This window comes from Panthera uncia, chromosome B1 (assembly GCF_023721935.1).
Source record: "Panthera uncia isolate 11264 chromosome B1, Puncia_PCG_1.0, whole genome shotgun sequence".
Classification (NCBI taxonomy): Eukaryota; Metazoa; Chordata; class Mammalia; order Carnivora; family Felidae; genus Panthera; species Panthera uncia.
In genome coordinates, this window is record NC_064811.1 from 5,269,747 (window position 1) to 5,289,955 (window position 20,209).

Here is a 20,209-nt window from a genome sequence, read left to right on the forward strand (position 1 = left end):
AGTGTAAAAAAATATGTACAAAATCTGTACGTTGAAAACTGTATTGATGGAAGAATCCAAGAAATCCTAAATCTATGGAGAGATATTCTGTGGTTGGAAGGCTCCACACTGTTTGGGTGTCACTTCTGTCTAAACTCATCTGTAGATTCAGTGCCATTCTAACAAAAACCCAGAGGTTTCTTTGTTTTGTTTTTGTAGAAATTAACAAGTGTATTCTTAAAGTTTTAGTGAAAAGGGAAAGGATCCAGAATAGCCAAATGATTTTCAAAAGAAGCAAAAAGTTGGAAGACTCTCCTTACCTGATTTCAAGCATTATTGTAAAGGTATGGGAAAAAGTATGATCTCAGGTAGGGCATAAACAAATAGACCAATGGGACAGGAAAGAATCCAGAAATGGATGTACGTGTTTACGGCCAATTGAGTTTTGACAAACTGCAAAGTCAACCCAGTTGAGAAGGAACAGTCTTTTCATCAAAGCATGCTGGAACTATTGGACAGCTGGATGCAAATGAAGCTTGATTCACCTCACACCATATGAAGAACTAAATTAAAAATGCATGTAGCTTTAAGTAGAAAATCCAGAAGTATAACATGTTTACAAGAAAACAAAGGGAAAAAAATCTCTATGACCTCATGTGAGGAAAAGATGTTTAGATACAACACCAAATACACAATCAATCAACACATTTTTTTTTAAATTGGACTGTATCAAAATTTAAAGCTCTGCTTCTAAAAAGATTCTATTAAGGTGATAGAAAGACAAGCTACTGACTGGCCAAAATTTTTGTAAAACTTGATATCTAATAAAGGACTAATATGCAGCATATATAAAGAGTTCTCAAAAAAGCTTGATTAAGAAAAATCACTATGGCCAAATCATGGCCAAATGATTTGAACAGAAGGTGTCTAGGTGGAAAATAAGCAAATGAAAATATGTAAAACACCATTAGTCACTAGGGAATTGTAAATTAGAACCACCACCTCCGGGGGCGCCTGGGTGGCTCAGTCGGTTAAGCGGCCAACTTCGGCTCAGGTCATGATCTCGCAGTCTGCAAGTTCGAGCCCCGCATCGGGCTCTGTGCTGACAGCTCAGGGCCTGGAGCCCGTTTCAGATTCTGTGTCTCCCTCTCTCTCTGACCCTCCCCTGTTCATGCTCTGTCTCTCTCTGTCTCAAAAATAAATAAACGTTAAAAAAAAAAAAAAAAAAAAAGAACCACCACCTCCGTAATAGAATGATTAATAGGATAACAATAACCACAGGATAATAACCAGCACTGGTGAGGATCTAGAGCAACTGGAGCCCTCATACATTGCTTGTGGGATGTAAAATGGTCCAGTCATCCCGGAAAACAGCTTGCCAGTTTCTCAGAAAGTTCAACATACGCTTACCATATGACCCGGCAATCCTGCTTCCAGCTAATTATTCTAGAGAAGTGGAAACTTAAGTTCATATAAAAACCTGAATGCCATTGTTTACAGTGGCTTTATACATAATTATGTAAAACTGGAAACAATTCAAAAGTCCTTCAGCTGGTGAATGAAGTAATCACGTATATTCATCCAGTGGTGTTCTACTTAGCAATCAAAAGGAAAGCTATTGATACATGGATAAATCTTGAATACATCATTTAAAGTGAAAAAAAAAAAAAGGAAAACAAAACAGATTCGAAAGGCTATAGACAATACGACTCCGTTTCTATGACTTTCTGGAATAGTCCAAACTGATCACTGGTTGCCAGGGACTGGGATGAGGGAATTTTGGGGGTGATGGAACTGTTCTAGACTCTCTTGCGGTGGTGCTTATATGACTGTCTGTGTCCAAATTCACAGAACTGTACATTAAAAGAGTGTATTTTCCTGCATGAAAATTGTTACTCAAAAGTAAGCATCTCGAACTACAGATTTATCAGGTTGATGATTTTTAAAGTGATTATCTACCTTACAAATAGCCAAGCCAATGCATGCAGGAAAATTATCTGTTTGTTCTCAGATGTATTTTGGAGCCATAGAACACTATTTGGCACATAGAAAGTGCTCAATAGATTTCTGTTGGATGGATGGATGGATGGATGGATGGATGGATGGATGTATGGATGGATGGGTGGATGTATGGATGGATGGATGGGTGGATGGATGGATGGGTGGATGGATGGATGGATGGATGGATGAATGAATGAATGACAGGTTCTCAGGAAAGACACTGGGCACTGGAGCCTCACTGGCCTGGGTCTGAATGTTGGCTCTGTTACTCCCTCTGACACAAGAGTCCGCAAACTTCACTAGCCTCAATCATTTCAACAAGAAACATACTCCCATCATCATGATGGCTCCAAAGCCACCCTTGTCTGCTCACTGCAGCCTCCTGGGGAAGGGAACTAACGTTTGGTGAGTGCCGGCACTCGTCCCCCCGTGCACCCAGCGTACTCCAGCCAACCCTGCTCTGATCGTGAACCCGGAGCTGTTTAGGGTCCATTTTCCCTGCTAGACTGTGAGCTCCGTAAGGCAAGGGGATTCCCAATCCAGGCTCTGGATTCCCAATGCTAAGCTGATACCAAATAATCAACCATCTAAACAATAATGATAGAAATAATGGAAATAATAACAATAACACTACCAGCTGCCAGTTGTCTGCATCTAGCGTTTGTCAGGCATTACGTTACGTGCCTTCTACAGCCATGGCACGAAATCTTCACAGACAACTTGCTAAGGCAGATTGCGAACCATCCACCCCATCTCTCAGATGAGGAAACCATCAGTTGGTCTGGCGGCCAACACTTCTTGAGGACTCGCCATGTTGAGCATGTTAACATGCATATGTTGGGTAACGAGATCGGCCACGAGTGTGAGACACCCAGACTGCCCCACGCTGAGGCCACACTTCACCTGGGCCCACTCCTGGCTTTCAGCTCGTTCTGCAGTCCCTACCATGGCATTCAAGACCCTCATCTTTGGCCTGAGTACTGTCAACTCAAGACCCTCATCTTGGTTCCCACCCCACCCCGTCTTTTTCCATAAGCTATAAAAGAAATAAAACTGCATATTTCCCCCCTACACCATGCTGTTGCCTCCTCTGTGCCTTTGCCCTGGCTGTTGCCCCTGCCTGAAATGGCCTCTCCTTGTCCTTACCGAACAGGCAAACTCAGAGTGCACCCTCAGAGTCTAACTCAGATTGTCACCTTCTCCAGGAATCTGTCTTGACAGGGTCCTGTTTACACCTGTGCCCACGCGTCTGTCTGCCCCACTAGCCGGGGAGCCTCTGAGGCCCCAGAGAACATCACTCATCTCTGAGCCCTTCATCTCCTAAATGTTCTGTAAATATTCGCTGAATGAACACTTGACTCTTCATTTCACCACAGATGAATAAACTCTGAAGCCCTGGGCGGCCGCTGGAACATTTCTGACTTCTAATCTGGCACATTTCAGAGAGATTTCTATTTTTCTCTGATTGTGAGTGCCATCTGCTCTTTTAATTAATGAAAATTCAGTTCCATGCAAATGCCTCTTCCAGGATCATCCTTCATGAGCAACCTCTGGGAGCTTACTCATCAGCCTGTTCTCTGAATCTGTGTTTGGAACATTCTGGGAGCTTGTTATTGGGCCTTTGAACTGAATCACGCAAGTGAACAAAATCGACCAAGCTGCCACTTGACCTCAGGAGTTTACAGCCGTGGGAGCTGTAGGGTTTGAATTTATTGAGAGAGCTCTCCCTCACCCCGTCCTCCCCAGTAAACTCTCATGGTGTCTGAAAATAGATCCATTGGGTAAATCAGTTGCGCCCACTAAATCCCATAAAACTCTCTCCTGTTCACGTGTTCATTAACACAGGGCTGAAGCTCCTTTAAATAGAAGGAAACCAGGAGCCCCGAATGCCACGTACACTTGGGACAATAGACTTTTGTCTTGTCTGAGAAATACGGCTTTGCAACGCAGGAACTTCAGGTCAAAAGGCAGCTTAGTATGTGGCAAAAGTGCGGACTTTGGATCCAAACAGACGTGGCTTCAAATTCTGGCTCCTTGACTTGCCAGCGGTGTAACTCTGGGTAGGTGAATCAACCTCCCTGGGCCTCGGCTTCCTCATCTATACAATGGAGAAATGTAGAAACCTCACATGGATCTTCTGAGGGTGGCTCAGGTGGTTAAGCGTCCAACTCTTGGTTTTGGTTCAGGCCACGATATCACGGTCTGTGAGTTCGAGCCCCGCATTGGGCTCCACACTGACAGTGCAGAGCCTGCTTGGGATTCTCTCTGTCTCTCTCCCCACCCCTGCCCCTCCCCTGCTTGTGCTCGCTCTCTCTCAAAATAAATAGATAATTGCAATGACAAACATGTAGCAGGGTCACAATACGTGTTGGTTTTCTTCTCCCTTTTGGACGTGGGGCCCCTGTGGAGAGTGGCCAGCTGGGTCACCACTTGTCTGCTTCCCCAGAGGCTGGGAGCCAGGACATCACTGGGCAGCCAGGGAATGAGGCTGGGGCAGGCCCGGTGGCATCTCTGAGGAGGTGCCGGAAAGTCACCTGGAAGCAATGCATGGCGATGGAGCAGAGGCAGAGAAGAAAGGGCTGGTACAACACTAACCTGAATTTCTCCTGTGGTCTACGGTCTACACTCCTGGAGATCAGTCTGCTTTTTGGGGAATAGCTTAAAGGAAGTCAGAACTAACTTACAGGGTTACGAAGGCGGCTCCAAATGGGACACATTTCTCCTTATGTCCTTTCTGCCTCCTCACTGCCCTTCTGGAGATGATGGCTCCTTCAGCTCTATTGGCTGCTCCTGGCATGGTGTCCCCTGGGCCTCAGGCTTGGCACTCTTCTTCTCTTCTGCGTCCTCCCTGGGGGACCCTGTCACTGCCTCGGCTCTGCCGAATCTCAGTGCTGGTAACTCCCCAGTCCACAATCCTGTCCACATCACTCCAGGAGCCTGGGCAGCATTTCCCAGACACCTCAATTTCAAACTCAATTTCCTGGAACCCCACACACCTGTGGGCCCCGTTGTGCTTCCCACACAGAGGACATCACTATAGTCTACCTCACTGTGCAAGACGGAAGCCTGGGAGGCAGCCTTAACATCCCTCCCACTCCTGTTCTCCCACCCATTTGTTAAGTCAGTGGCCTCCTTGGACAGACTGGCCTCAGCTCTGGAACCTTCTGGAAAGGGATTTCAGAAAGACCTTCAACAGTGAAAGCCATATCGGTGTAAAGATTCAGCGTCCCAAGGGGACTATCTGAAGTGAACAGGCTCCCTTGAATGCATGCCTTCTGGTGTTCACGCTGACGTGGGTCTGACTCTCATCACCGACGTCTTTCCTCAGCTCTAAAATGGGAATGAATAATTGTGCCTGTTTGTGACATTAAATAAGACTGTGGATGGAAAGCACTTAGCTCAACGGCTGGGCACGTAGCAAATACTAAGAAGGACTATTTTTACCATTATTTGTGGCCAAACTTCACTTATTTAATAAATAAAAGATGAACGACACACGTAGTGAATTCTCGGAGGTGATGACATAGTTTTCAATCTCTACACATTGACGCATGTGAACTGACAGAGCAGATAAACAGCTAAGCCAAAACCCATGCGTGACACTTCCTACAAAACTAAGTTGTCTCCCCACAAGTCCCTAAGTGTAAGTGCGTGAAAACAAACCAGCATCAGTGACGAGACTCCCGTGGTAGTGATTTCTGAACAGAGGGAAACAGAGAAGACACAGGACCAGATATGACGGGCTAGAGAACAGAGAGCGCCAACACAGCCTGCAAGAATTTCCTGGAAGGCCTAGCTGGCCAGTTTGAGAACAGTGGCTAAAGTCTGGAAGAGCCTGTCCAGTCCAGTGCTCTGTGGGGGCAGGTCAGTCTGGGACCCCAAATGTCTGTCGTCCAGCTGGAGCTCCCTTCTAGAAGGAGTCCCAAGGAGAAACTGTTGAAAGTGGAATCAAAAGCTCAGTGGGACAGGGGCCCCCATAGACTAAAGAAAGAGATGTTCCAGATCAAAGTGGGGAGGAAGAACAGATCAGGAAGTCCCAGATAGCAAGTCCCAGTGGATTTGGACACTCTTGAAAACAATAGAAGATGTTCGATTAGAAGAGCTACCCTGGGGGCACCTGGGAGGCTCAGTCGGTTGAGTGTCTGACTCTTGATATTGGCTCAGGTCGTGATCTCAGAGTCATGGGATCGAGCCCTGCATCAGGCTCTGTGCTGAGCACGGAATCTGCTTAAGATTCTCTTTCTCCTCTCTCTCTGCCCCTGTCCTGCTTGTGCTGTCTTTCTTAAAATAAATAAAAAAAAATTCAAATGTTTTTATTTATTTCTGAGAGACATAGAGAGACAGAAGATGGGGGGGGGGGGCAGAGAGAGAGGGAGACACAGAATCCGAAGCAGACTCCAGGCTCCGAGCTGTCAGCACAGAGCCCGACGTGGGGCTTGAACCTATGAACTGTGAGATCTTGCATGACCTGACCTGAAGTCAGATGCTTAACCGACTGAGCCACCCAGGTGCCCCAATAAATAAACATCTAATTAAAAGAAAGAAAGAAAAGAAAAGTTAGCCTGAACCACATCATCATCCAAAAGTTCAGGAAAACTAATTTCACATTAAAATAAAGAAACAGAAAGGTATCGAAGTCAAATTCCATGCAAAGTTATCCTAAGAGGAAAGAAAATAAAGAGCAGAATAACTCACTTAACAATGACGATGGATCAGAAAGATGCACAACCCTCCATCTCAAAACAGAGGAAAACCGTGACCTACTATTTCAGAAGCATTACAAGATGTGATTGGTTGTTTCATTAATGGTTACCCAATGAGTCAGCCCTTCTGGTATCCATGCCCCCTGCAGTCCCCTCCCACATGGTCTCTGGTCGTGGTCATGTGACTTGCTTTGGTCAACTGGATGTCAGGAAATGTGAAACAAGCAGAAGCTTGAAAGCATGTGGGAAGTGGGTTCTCCTTCTGGAAACCACTGCCACCACGTGAGCAAGCTCACTCAGTCCCCCCAGTGATGCAAGACCACATAGAGAAAGACTCATTGAACTCAGCTGTCCTAGCTGAGCTCCGCCCCCAGTGGATGAGTGAGCCCAGCCTAAGCCAGCAGAGGAACCATTCAGGCAAATGGTGGGTTGTGAGACACAGCATGATGTCACTCTTCTAAGCCACTAAGTGTTTTTTAAAACAATGTTCATTTATCATTCTCCAAACGTATTTTTTGTCATCTCAAAACTTCCTTTCTTTGTTTTTCATGGAAGTATAGTTGACACCCAGTGTCCCATGAGTTTCAGGTGATTCCACAACGCTATACACGTTATGCTGTGCTCACCACGAGTATAGCTACCACCTGTCACCATACAATGCTACGGAACTGCCATCGACTATGTTCCCTATGCTGTGCCTTTCATCACGTGACTCATTTCTTCCCTAAGTAGAAGTGTGTACCTCCCCCTCCCCTTCCCCCATTCCCCCCTCCCCCCATCTACCTCCCTCTCTGGTAACCATCAGCTTGTTCTCTGAATGATGGGTCTGTTTCTGCCTTTTGTTTTTTTGCTTATTTGTTTTGTGTTTTAGATTATACATATGAATGAGACCATATGGTCTTTGTCTTTCTATATTTCACTTAGCATAATACCCTCTAGGCTCATCCATGTGGTTGCAAATGGTGAGATCTTATTCTTTTTTATGACTGAGTAATACTCCATTGTGTATATACACATCTTCTTTATCCATTCATCCATCGATGGACGCTTAGGTTGCCTCTGTATCTTGGCTATCGTAAATAATGTCGCAATCCAGGAAGGGAGCCTATGTGTTTCTGAATTAGTGTTTTTGTTTTCTTTGGGTAAACATCCAGTACTGGAATTACTGGATCATATAGTAGTCCTAGTTTTAATTTTTTTTGAGGAGATTCCATACTGTTTTCCACAGCGGCTGCACCCGTCTGCATTCCCACCAACAGTGCACGAGGACTCCTTCCCCACATCCTCACCAACACTTGTTATTTCTTGTCTTTTTGTTACTAGCCATTCTGACAGGTGTGAAGTAACATCACATTGTGCTTTTGACTTGCACTTCCCTGATGATGAGTGATGATGAGCATGTTTCCATGTGCCTGTTGGCCATCTGGATGTCTCCTCTGGAAAAAAATGTCTATTCATGCCTTCTGCCCATTTTTAATGGAATTATTATCATCATACAACAATAGAAGTTCTTGGATACAAACCCTTCATTAGATATGTCATTAGCAAATTTCTTCTCCCATTTTGCAGGTTGTCTTTTCATTTTGCTCATTGTTTCCTTCACTGTGCACAAGCTTTTTATTTTGATGTAATTCCAATAGTTTAACTGCCTGAAAAGACCTATCCAAAAAAATGTTGTTATGGCCAGTGTTTCTCTGTGCTCTCATCTAAGAGTTTTATGGTTTCAGGTCTCACATTTAGGTCTTTCACCCATTTTGAGTTTATTTTTGTGAATGATGTAAGAAAGGGGTCCGGTTTCATTCTTTTGCACGTAGCTGTCCAGTCTTCCCAGCACCATTTGTTAAAGAGACTGTCACCTTCCTATTGTGTATTCTTGCCTCCTTTGTCATAGATTAATTAACCGTGTATGTGTGAGTTTAGTTCTGGGCTCTCTATTCCATCCCATTGACCTCTGTGTCTGTTTTTGTGCCAGTACCATACTGTTTTGATTACTGCAGTTTGCAGTATAGCTTGAAATCTGGGACTGTGATATTTCCAGCTTTCTTCTTCTTTTTCACGAATGCTTTGACTATCCAGGGGCCTTTTGTAGTTCCCTGCAAATTTTAGAATTATTTCTTCTAGTTCTATTAAAAACGCTATTGGTATTTTGATAGGGATTGCACTGAATCTGTGGATTGCTTTGGGTGGTATGGACATTTGAACGGTAGTAATTCTTCCAATCCGTGAACATGATATAAGCCACTAAGTTTTGACTTGCGTTGTTACGCAGTCATCAATAACTAATATAGACACTAAGAATTAATAATTAATATAGACATTAAGAAAACTATGCAAGACATGAAAGAACAACATAAATTGGAATTTAAAAAACTCAGAAATCAGGCAAGAAAATTCAGGAAAAAAAGTAGAAATAAAGGGAAAATTACTCCTGTAATAAATATTTTTCTAGAAAGCACACAAAGCAAATAAACACAACAGATAATCTTTAAAAGAAGGAGAAAGAGAAAAATGAGGAAAGTTTTAAACAAATAAAGGAAGAGATACAAAATATTTGAAAATCACAAAATATTGAAGATTTGTAAAGGCCCCACATTCAGACAGTAGGTGTCCCTGGAGGAAACAAAGTAAGGAGATAGCATGCTTACTAAAAATGATACTTCCATCAAAGGTCTTAAAGAAAAACCAACCTGAAAAAACATATTGGAAAAACACTGTGTACCTAAGAATATAGACCCCACATGACCAATACCAAAGTTATATTTTGGCAACACCACTGGACATTAATAAAAAAGAAAAAAATGGTTTTGTCTGCCTTTTTTTTTTTTTTTTTCCCTGAAGCAAGGTTTTCTATCTGGGTAGGAATCCTCTAGAAATCACAGGAAGAGAAGGTCTTCCTGGCAGGGAAGACAGCAGAGACAAAAGTGTGAGAGTGCCTGGCACCTACCGGGAGTGGATGGGGCCTGGTGTGGGGGTGGCAGGTAGGCGTGGGGGTGGGGTGGGGGTGAAGCACAGGAACGCTGATGCCTCAGGCACTGGGCCTACAACACCCCAAAGGGGCCTGGAACACTCACCCATGTAGGGCTTGGTCCCAGCCATAGAGGAAGCCTTTTCTGCTCCTTTCACGATCGTCGCTATGTTGAAGTCTGTGATGTGAACATGTCCTGGAGATAGAGAAACAGAAACCCCAGTTAGCAAGAGCTGCAGACAGCTGGGCTATTTCCTTGTCTACTTAAAGCTGTGGGCTGTATGGTGGGTACAAGAACATATTAGAACTTCTACACAGAATAGTATTTTTATCTGATACTTTGAAAATGTCTAGTTTGGGCAGCATTATTCACAGTAGACAAACTTAGACAAATTTAGGACAATGTAAGGTCCACCAATGGCTGCAAGGATAAAGAAGATGTGGTGTGTATAAACAATGGAGTACCATTCAGCCATGAGAAGGGAGGACATCCTGGCGTTTTTTGACAACATGGATGGATCTGAGGATATCACGTGCTAAATGAAATAAGCCAGATTGAGAAAGACAAATACAGAATGTATCACTTCTATGTGGAATCTACATTAAAAAAAGCTCACAGAAGCAGAGAATAGAAAGTGGTTGCCAGGGTCTGGGGTTGGGAGGAATAGGGAGAGTTTGGTCAAAGGTATAAATTTTCAGCTGTAAGATGAATAAGTTTTGAGAATTTAATTAATACCACGGAGACAGTTAATACCATTTGAATGTGTAGGTATATATACACATACACACAAAAAATGTCTCAGTGATGTGCAAGTTTTTTTTTCTTGTTTGTTTGTTTAGAGAGAGAGAGAGAGAGATAGTGAGAATCTCAACCAGGCTCCACGCTCAGTGTGGAGTCTGATGCAGGGTTCAATCCCATGACCCTGGGATCAAAACCTGAGCCAAAAGCTAGAGTTGGACGCTCAACCAACTGAGCCATCCAGGCGCCCCTCTGCCAGTTTTACAATGTGAGTTTTTGGTGATACATGCATATTACTTTTAAGTAAACAAATCTAATGAGGACATGATGCAAAAGTTTATGGATTAAAAGTTTGGAGGCACTGACCCACAGAGTAAAAGCTCACGGTAAATAAATGAAAGGGGTCAGTCTGGACTCCCTCACCCAGGAAGCTGAGTGGCCATGGAGAGGACAGAAGGGTGGAGAGAGGGTTTTCATGCCCAGAGGACACTCTCGTTCTGCTGTTTGCTACGGTCAGTGGGGGCCTGAGGAATCCAGTGGGGAGGCGGCTGGGGATTTGAGACCACCTTCCATCAAGCGTAAAGTAATGGCAGCAGACGGGACACAGAGAGGCTGGGTGCACCCATATGTAAATGTTTAAGAAGCCTGAGAAGGAAGTAAGAAGGACCGAGAAGGAAGGAGACAGGAGATGAGGGGTAAAGGGGGTGAAGAGAAGCAGGGAAGGAGAGGGAGAGAGTAGCATTCTGACAGTTGGTACTGGCCTCCAGGGGAACTTGGTACATGCCAGAGCCAACCCTGAGACCCCTGAATACCAGATATGAATGCAATCACATTTCTCTGTTTGTCATCACATCATGTGAAAATGGTTGGATTTGCACACCTGAAAGCTGTGTTCGGGATGCTGGGACTTAAACACCCAAGTGGCTTGCGTACAGAAAACTGTTGGGAGGGCCTGGAGGGAACCCCCAGGAGGTGCACAGACACCCGCCAGAGCAGGTGCCATGAGGCTCACTCGAGACGCGTGCCTGATAGCATCGGACGCAGTGGACAGAGAGAGCACCAGTGGGTTCACGTGCAAATCCCCAATCTCAGGCTTAGCTGCCAGCCCTGATGTGTGGGCAGGCTTCTGCCAGACGCTGTGTCCAGAGCTCCTGGGTGGGATGCGGCAGCCGGGTACTCCGTGAGGATGTCCAGTTCCCTTCGGGTGCTTGTGGGTGAAGCTTAAGTCATCTAGCCAGGCCCTTGCTGGGAACCCCTTGAGGCCGGACGCAGCATGTGCCCACCCAGGGGGCATCCTTAGAACATGCAGCTGCCGCAGCCTCTGGGGCTGGACTTGGCGTCCGTGCCACGTCGTACCCACAGGGAGGCAGCGCGGCCTAGCGGTGGGCACAGACTCTGAGCCACACTGACTTGCTTTGGGTCTCAGCTGGGCTGTGATTAGTTGTCTGATCTTGGGCAAGGCACTTGGTGTCCCTGGGCCTCATTTTCCTCGTCTGTAAAGTGGGGAGGGTGGCAGCGAAATACCCATCCCAGAGAGCGGCTGGGAGGAGGCAGGGATTAAGAAAAGCAAAATGCTACAGCGGCTGGCACACACGTTGGGTGGTTTCTCGTATGTGTTTGCTCATAGCTGTGTTATCCCGCCTCGGTGTGGCTCAAACCCCACCTTCTGCAGCCAGGGCCAGTCCGTCCCCCGCACCTGCCCAGGCCCCATTTCTTTTTTTTTTTTTTTTTAACGTTTTATTTATTTTTTAAAGAGAGAGAGACAGAGACAGAGACAGAGACAGAGAGAAAGAGCACAAGCAGGGAAGGGGCAGAGAGAGGGAGACACAGAATCAGAAGCAGGCTCCAGGCTCCAAGCTGTCAGTGTAGAACCTGACGCGGGGCTCGAACTCACGAACCGCGAGATCATGACCTGAGCCAGAGTCAGACGCTCAACCAACTGAGCCACCCAGGTGCCCCTCCCAGGCCCATTTCTAATACTAACAAACGAATCCACAGTCCCGTTGTTGCCAGTGAGGCGCGGGAGGGTCTCAGTCATTTCTGCCCGCACACCTGTAGGCTTCCATGCAGAGCCACCACACGGAGAGGACCCTGAAACCCTCCAGTATGGCTTTTATTTGGTTTTCCTTCACTTCTCCCTTTCTTTAAAAAATATTAGTATTTGCATTATGAAAGTGACACCAGCTGATTAGAATAAGTCAAAGACTGTAAATGGGCATCTGAGCCGCTCCCCCACCCCTGCTCGTAACCACACGGAGTCACCTGGTTCTCTGTCCTTTCTCCCTTTTCTGCATACGTGTCTCCACACATATTGGTTTGTCCTTACAGTCATGAGATCAAAGTCCATGGGCTGTTCCAGAAGTTACTTTTGCATTTAGCCATGCATCATGACATCTTTCCATTCAAAGGTCTATGTACATAGGTCTGTCCTCAACGGCCTTACCCTTGTTCTCCAGTGGAAAGAAATCCAATAATTTTGGTGATTACTCGGTGATAAAACTTGACCTGAAACTTCCCTTCATAGTTGTATTTATTCCACTTACGGTGAATATTCATGTTTTGCTATAAAATGTTAATATATTTGATTACCAAATATATTTGATCCCCCTTGGTGATTCATTTAACCCCATGGGGGTGTTACATAATATATACTATGTGTTGCTTTTAAGTATTTTTATCTATTAGACATATATTCTTTTCATATTACTAAGGTATATGTTATTTAACATAAATATATTTTTAAGCTGAAAAATTCCGAGATACGAGAACATACCTGGCCCCAAGAGTTTCAAATAAGAAATTGTGGCCCTATAGCTGCAAAGCATCCCATAGTGTGGTTGTATCATATTTTATTCACCAATCGCCCTATAGGTTTGCAGTTTGGGTCACTTACTTGTTTGTCTTGTGACTGTACCAGCCCTAGCGGTCTTCAGCGTAGCGTTACATACATACAGATACTTTCATTGGACCAGATAAATCCCCACAAGTGGGACTGCAGGATCAAAGGGTTTGCATATTATGTTCTCAAGTTGTCATTTATGGTACTCTAAACAGGATATGGGAGTGAGTATTTCCGTGCATTGTTACCAGCACTGTTCTCAATGATTTTACTTGTTGCAAATCACATGGCAAGGAGTAGTAGTATCTCACTGCAGATGAGGCTGCACATTTTTTTAAGGTTTTTTTTTTCCTTTAATGTTTTTATTTATTTCTGAGAGATGGAGAGCATGAGCAGGGGAGGGGCAGAGGGAGAGGGAGGCAGATGATCGGAAGAGGCCTCTGCACGGACAGCAGAGAGCCCGATCTGGGCTCGAACTCCCGAATGGTGAGATCAAGACCCGATCTGAAGTTGGATGCTTAACTGACTGAGCCGCCCGGGCGCTCTGACACTGAACATTTCTCACATGATCAGTTACCAACTCCCTGGGAACTGTCTAGAATTCTGAATGGTTTTCTTTTAAAAAATTTTTTTTGAAAATATTTTGAGAGAGAGGCAGGGAGAGGGGCAGAGGGAGAGAGAATCTTTCAAAACAATTTTTTTAATGTTTATTTTTGAGAGAGACGGAGACGGAATGAGAGTGGGTTAGGGGCAGAGAGAGAGACCCACACAGACTCCGAAGCAGACTCCGGGCTCTGAGCCGTCAGCACAGAGCCTGATGTGGGGCTCGAACTCACGAGCTGTGAGATCGGGAGAGAGAATCTTAAGCAGGCTCCACGCTCAGCACGGAGCCTGATGTGGGACTCCATCCATCGCATGATCCTGGGATCATGACCCCAGCTGAGACAGAGAGTCGGACGCTCAGTCGGCTAAGCCATCCAGGCCCCAATAATCAATTTTCAACAAGAGCTGTGTCTCTTAGACACATTTACACTGTGCTCTGTGTACTGCAAATATTTGCTCCTAGCTTGTTGTTTGTCTTTAGACTCTACTGACAGTCCCTCTTGCCACATGAAAGTTTTAAAAATTTAAATAATAAGTTAATTTTATAGTTTGAGTATATTGTCCTTATAATTTTCCAGAAACCTATTCCACCCCCAAATATTTTGTACAACCTTCTATATTTTCTTAGAATACTTCTAGATCTTTTGTGTTGAAATCTTCCAGGGGTGCCTGGGTGGCTCAGTCGGTTGAGCGTCTGACTTCAGCTCAGGTCATGATCTCGTGGTCCGTGAGTTAGAGCCCCGCGTCGGGCTCTGTGCTGACAGCTCGGAGCCTGGAGCCTGCTTTGGATTCTGTGTGTGTCTCTCTCTCTATCCCTTCTCTACTTGCGCTCTCTCTAAATAAATAAATAAATAAACATTAAAAAAATCTCCCAATCATATAGAATAATTTGTTATAACATTCTAATTTTATTTCTTACAAATGGATGGTCAGTTGTCTCACCAATATTTGTTGAAATATTTCCCCTTCCCCAGTAACCTGTAATGTGACCCTCATTTTCTATCAAGTTCTACATATACAAAGATAGGCTTATGGATTCTCTCTTGTGTTCCACTGACCTACTGTTTACCGCTGGGCCAGGACTCGATCAGTTTAATTACAGTAGATGTGTAGGCTGTTACAGTATTCGATAGGAGTGCCTCACCTGCATTCGTGTTTCCTTCCAGTGTTTTTGTAGTGACTCTCAGGCATTTATTCTTCTGAGACGAGTTGTGCCCGGTTTTAGGAAATCCCTCCATGAAGTGTGACGGGAATTCCATTAACGTATACATTCATTTGAGGAGTGTGGACACATTGTTTTTCCACCCAGGGTCATGCCCGGCTTTTCATCCAGATCTTGCTTGATTCCTTCAAAATATGTTGAGTGTTCTCTTCATTTACGCTCTGTAAATTCCTGGGTACATTCGCTTGTAGACAGATATTACGTAGTTTTGGTCACTTTTTTGAACGAGGATATTTTCCGTTTCTTTTTCTCCCTGGCTATTTTCGGTAGAAAGAAAAGCTACTGGGTTTTGCTTCCTCATCTCCAACTGGCTTCTCTGTTAATCTTCCATCACAAAAGCTTTGGTTACCTCTCAAAATCCCATCTTCCCTTCTCAGACAGCACTAGGATTGGTAGCTGGGTTCAGGGCTACCCCGCTAAAGGCTTGACTCCAGCCCCCCTGCAGCTGGCTGTGGTTACAGGACCAGCTTCTGGCCAAAGGGTGGCGAGTAGAATGATATTTGAACTTCCAGGATATCTCCTTTGAAAGAATTCTCATTCCCTCCTTCCTCCCACCTTCCTTCCATTTGCCTATTACGTGGGTTTGGGAGAACATCCTTTGCCACACAGATGAGGAACAAGATAGAAGGAGGCTCCTCCCCTCTGAACATCATGGACTTCTAACAGAGAGAAAAAAGAACTTCCATTTTGTTTACTTTTATTTTATAGTCTTGGGAAAGCAGTTCATTTGTCTCTTAATGATAGCTCTTGGAGTCTTGGTGTTTGTAGGCATAGAAGCACATTATCTGCACACAATGATGGCATTCTTTCCCTTGTTAAGAGGCTTGGAGCAGAGTGGTTAAGAACACAGCCTTGGGAGTTGGGTTGCCTAAGAACCAGTGGTTGGGCTCCTTTGGTAGGCATATGCTGTTTGTGGTCACTCCTACCTCCTGTCTTAGCAATTATTGGTCCCGGTACATCTGGCTTTGGGTCAAGTTGACCTTACCCTCCACTTTAGCATTTGACTCAGGATTATGCACATGACCTAAAAACTGGGGAGATAATTTTCCAGGGAGTTCAAGAAATGAAAACTTTTCAGTTCTTTTTTTTTTTCAGGAGGTACCTAAAGTAATATTCTGTCTTTGGCCAGTGTAAGGTGGGGATAGGACCCCCAGAACTGTTAAAAGCCATTTGCTACCATAGAGAAAGGTAGTCTGAAGATGAAGCTAGAGCTGCAAGCATAGATGAGAAATGGTGCCAGAGCCTGATCAAACCCTGCCTGAAGCCGCATTCCACTGGATTTCAGCTGTATAAGCTAAAAAACACCCTTCATTGCTTGGGACTATTTGAGTTCCTCTTTGCCATACATGACTGGCTGGGCATCATGGTTGACACAGCCACTTATGAGATTCGGGCAAGTTATTTCACTCTGGAAGCTTCCAGCCCCTCATCTGGTGAGTGGAACTAATATTAGTAAGTACATCATGGGGTAGCTGTAAGCACTAAACAGAGCAGTTAGGGACTGAGAACGTGACATTTGAACAAGGCCAGAAGACAGGGGTTGAGGGGGAAGCAAGCCATTGGACCATCAGGGGAAGACCGTAGTTGGCAGAAGCTGAGACACGTACAGACCCCTCCGAGGGGCCAGTGAGGACGCCAGAGAGAGAAAGGGGGACAGGAGCTCAGACAGGGCAGGGTGGGGCAGACTGTGCAAGACTCCAGGGCCGGGGAGACGACAGTGGCTTTTACTCCAAGTGAGGGAGTTTTGAGAAGGAGCCACATATCCAACTCACTTTTGAACATCGCTTTGCTGTGAATGGACATGGGGCCAAGCACCAAAGTGGGGAAGAGAAAAATGCAGCCTGTCTAGTTTGAGCCACTGGTTTTTAGGGTCGCGTGACTGGAACAGACTTGGTGCCAAACCTCACGGTAAGCCTTGAAGTACGCTTGTCAGGAAGGTCTGACTACCCTTATTTTTTAACAGGAGAGTAACCTTAAGTCCCAGAGGCCAGTGTGCTGTGCAAGGTCACACAGCTGATCTGGGAGGAAGCTGGACTTGGTCTCAGGCCTCATCCTGGTCGGTGAGCGTTCCCCTCTGCCCCACGCTGCCCCCTGCAGAGCTGCACCAGACAGCCCTCTGCAGGGGTGGGGCGGGCGAGGGCTCTGGGCAGGCCTGCTGGGGTTCACCTGGGACTCACGCACAGCAGGTGCGACAGACAGCAAATTCCACTTTCTGGTCCCTCCCCCCCACCCCCAACAGTGCTAATTGATGAGCTGTAACTCCCTACTGGGCTTCCTTTAACAAACGAGTAAAGATGTGGGAAAGTGAAAATTAGTGCCATATGAGGTCTCCTATGGGTTCCTTCCCAGGAGAATGGAAATTTACGAGAAACTTGGCAAATATGAACTGAGTTTCAGGCTATTTGCTTTCCATAAAACGAAAACATTCAAAACTCAGCAAGAGAAGGAGCTCAAGATGTTGTGTGAGGCCCATTAGCAAAGTTTTAATGGTGGCAGCAACAATCAGCAGCCATGCTGCAGCCAAGGTTCCCTCCTTTCTCTGAATGCAAGGGAGCTCACACATTTGACACCATTGGAATGCTCGGCCCTCTCCTCTGCCTGGCAGACTTCCATTCATCCTTCAAAACCTGCCCCGAGACTTTGCATCTACCCTCTGCTTGTATCCTTCCACCAGCAGGAAGCTCACTACCACAGGGGGTGGCATCTCTGACTGTGTCTTGTCTGCTCAGGTTGCTATGAGAATATCATAGGCTGGTGGGGGTGGGGGGTGGGCTGAAACATCAAACATTTATTTCCCACAGTCCTGGAGGCTGGAAATCTGAGGCGAGGGTGATGGCCCTCTTCCTGGTTTGTATGGCTGCTTTCCTGCTGTAACCTCACATGGTGGAGAGGCACAGCTCTGTCCTCTTCCTCCCTTTATAAGGGCACCGATCCCATGGTGGTGGCTCCAACCTCATGACCTCATCCAGATCCAGTTACCTTCCAAAGGCCCCAGCTCTGAGTATCATCACATTGGGGTTAAGGCTTCAACATATGAATTCTAAGCAGGGGGCGGGGGGCACAGCATTCCGTCCATAGCAGACGGATTCAGGCCTCTCCCCCCGGTCCTCCACAGCCCTCCAATGTCACGTCCATCCTAGCATCCACCACACCGTATCTGTCACTTTGTCTGACCCCTTGAGGCCAGGAATCCTGCCTTGTTCATCTCCGCCCCCAGTACCTTAGCAAAGGGCTGTCCTGGGAAAGGAACCCATCAAGTGTTTGCTGACTGACTGATTGACCAAATGAGAGACTGAATGAAAGAGATACGGTAAGTAAATCCTGTTCCCCTTTCCCCCCCCCTTACTGCCTAGAGTGATATTTACAGGAGTAGATGACATTCCATGTCAACTTTTGGCTGCTATGACTGTAGTAATGTCACTTTCTCAGCCTGACCTCAGCTGGTGGGACCAGCCACCCCCTCCGTGACTTCCGTAAACACAAGTGCTAATGTCAGAGCTGGTGCTATAAGGAGTTGTAACCGGGGCTATTTTCTGAGTATAAAAACACACAACAGCCATGTGACTTTCAAGCCACTTTCAAGTCTCACTCATTTCTTTATTCCTTCAGCAACTGTTTATGGCCCGCACCCTGCCTGCATGTCTCGGGGAGGGGCTTGAAACCCCAATGTCGGTTATCTGTGTCGTGAACTTAGGGGTGGGGATGGTCAGCGGTGCTGACGTCCCACCCACAGTCCCTCACTGGGGCCATAATTGCCTTGTCACCACCCAGAGTCACCTGAGCGTTACCAGTGCCATGACTATCGCTTCGCAAGCCGGCTCTGGCACCTTCCCGATCCGTTCCGGGGAAAGCCACCCAAAGTCTTCGTGAAATGCCCTGCATTTTCATTTACCCCCTCCGCAGCTACACTGCACAAACTTCTACTTCTGTTCCGCCATGCCCCTTGCTTCCCTTCTCCCCTCTCGGCCCCTATAATGAAGTGACCCCACGTGGGTATTAACCAAATGCACCCGGGCAGCACATTCATCTCACTGGGACCTATGAGCCCACGCCTGGGGGTGCTGCTCAGAGGGGACAGTCAACCCCCGAATGGCAGGCTGTGTCTGGGAGCACAGTGACTTCTCTCTAGATCTGTCTCCTGGACGTCACACCTCCCTGTGAATTCCCGGGAGTGGGTGTTAAGGCAGTGCCCACCAGGGGGAGCTAGACCTGGAGTGACAATGGAAGGCAGTCCAGTCCACAAGAGGGGACCACCTTCCACATTACCCCCCACCTCCCCCCGTTTCCCTTTCATGAGACTTGGATTTGGAGCAAAGTCTCTTGTGAACATGTCTCTTCCTTCGCTGGTTTGCAAGGTCTACATCATGCCTGAGCAGAGGCCAGACTGGGGCTGTGGAACAGAAGCCGCTGGATGAAGCCACGGCCGTGGGCTGCAGCCCCCTCCCCAGGGCAGGCTCCGGTGCACCCGCTAATCATAACTGTGCTTCTGAGATGTCACTGTGACATAACGCTGGCCCTGACCTTTCGCTTGGGATCACACACCCCGCACGCTCTCCCCTCCTCCTTATCTTCACGGAGATCATAGCGGACTTACTGCAGGACAACAGAAGAAAGAAAGGGAGAAAAAGAAACCAAATCAAATCCCAGGGCACGAGCTTATCCAGGCTCCATCTGGCTGACGGCAGCAGGAAGACTGACTGTTTCAGAGCATGTCTGCCTGATGAGAAGAAAGTGTGGTTTTCTTCTTCTTTGATTTGACCTCCTCCTGTGTCTTGGTCATGGGGCGGGGATTCGGGGCCATAGAACCTTCTGTGTGCTCCAGGCCCCGCTGTGCGCAGCCAACAGCCTTCTGGGATTTCCTGAGCCCGTGGCGGAGATGTGGGGCCCTCTCACGCCCCGACCAGTTCAGGGACTTCCCCCAGGATAGACTGGGACTTCGTAAAGCCTTCCCCGGCATTTGCAGCCTGGTTCATCTGATGCCCCAGGGAATCCACCTCGCCCAAGGCTTCTGTGGGAGGGGTTCTCCATGGTTCTGTTTCTTCTTTTCTCTCCAGCCACCAGGTTTCTGGGTGAGTCCCTGCAGGGTAGCCAAGGCTACTTGGCCAACACACTCTCCTTCCACACTCTGGCTGGGCATGTAATTTCATGCAATCACATA

At 46.4% G+C, this 20,209-nt stretch overlaps 1 protein-coding gene across 2 annotated transcripts in view; it reads right to left on the reverse strand.

The window, feature by feature from the left end:
- The window catches only part of STK32B (serine/threonine kinase 32B), a 399,201-nt gene that overhangs the window by 49,820 nt on the left and 329,172 nt on the right, over window positions 1-20,209 (reverse strand). For both annotated transcript variants that reach the window (XM_049630288.1, XM_049630289.1), the window contains exon 6: window positions 9,755-9,844. In XM_049630288.1, coding sequence (XP_049486245.1) covers window positions 9,755-9,844 — 90 coding nt within the window. The remainder of the gene's footprint in view (window positions 1-9,754; window positions 9,845-20,209) is intronic.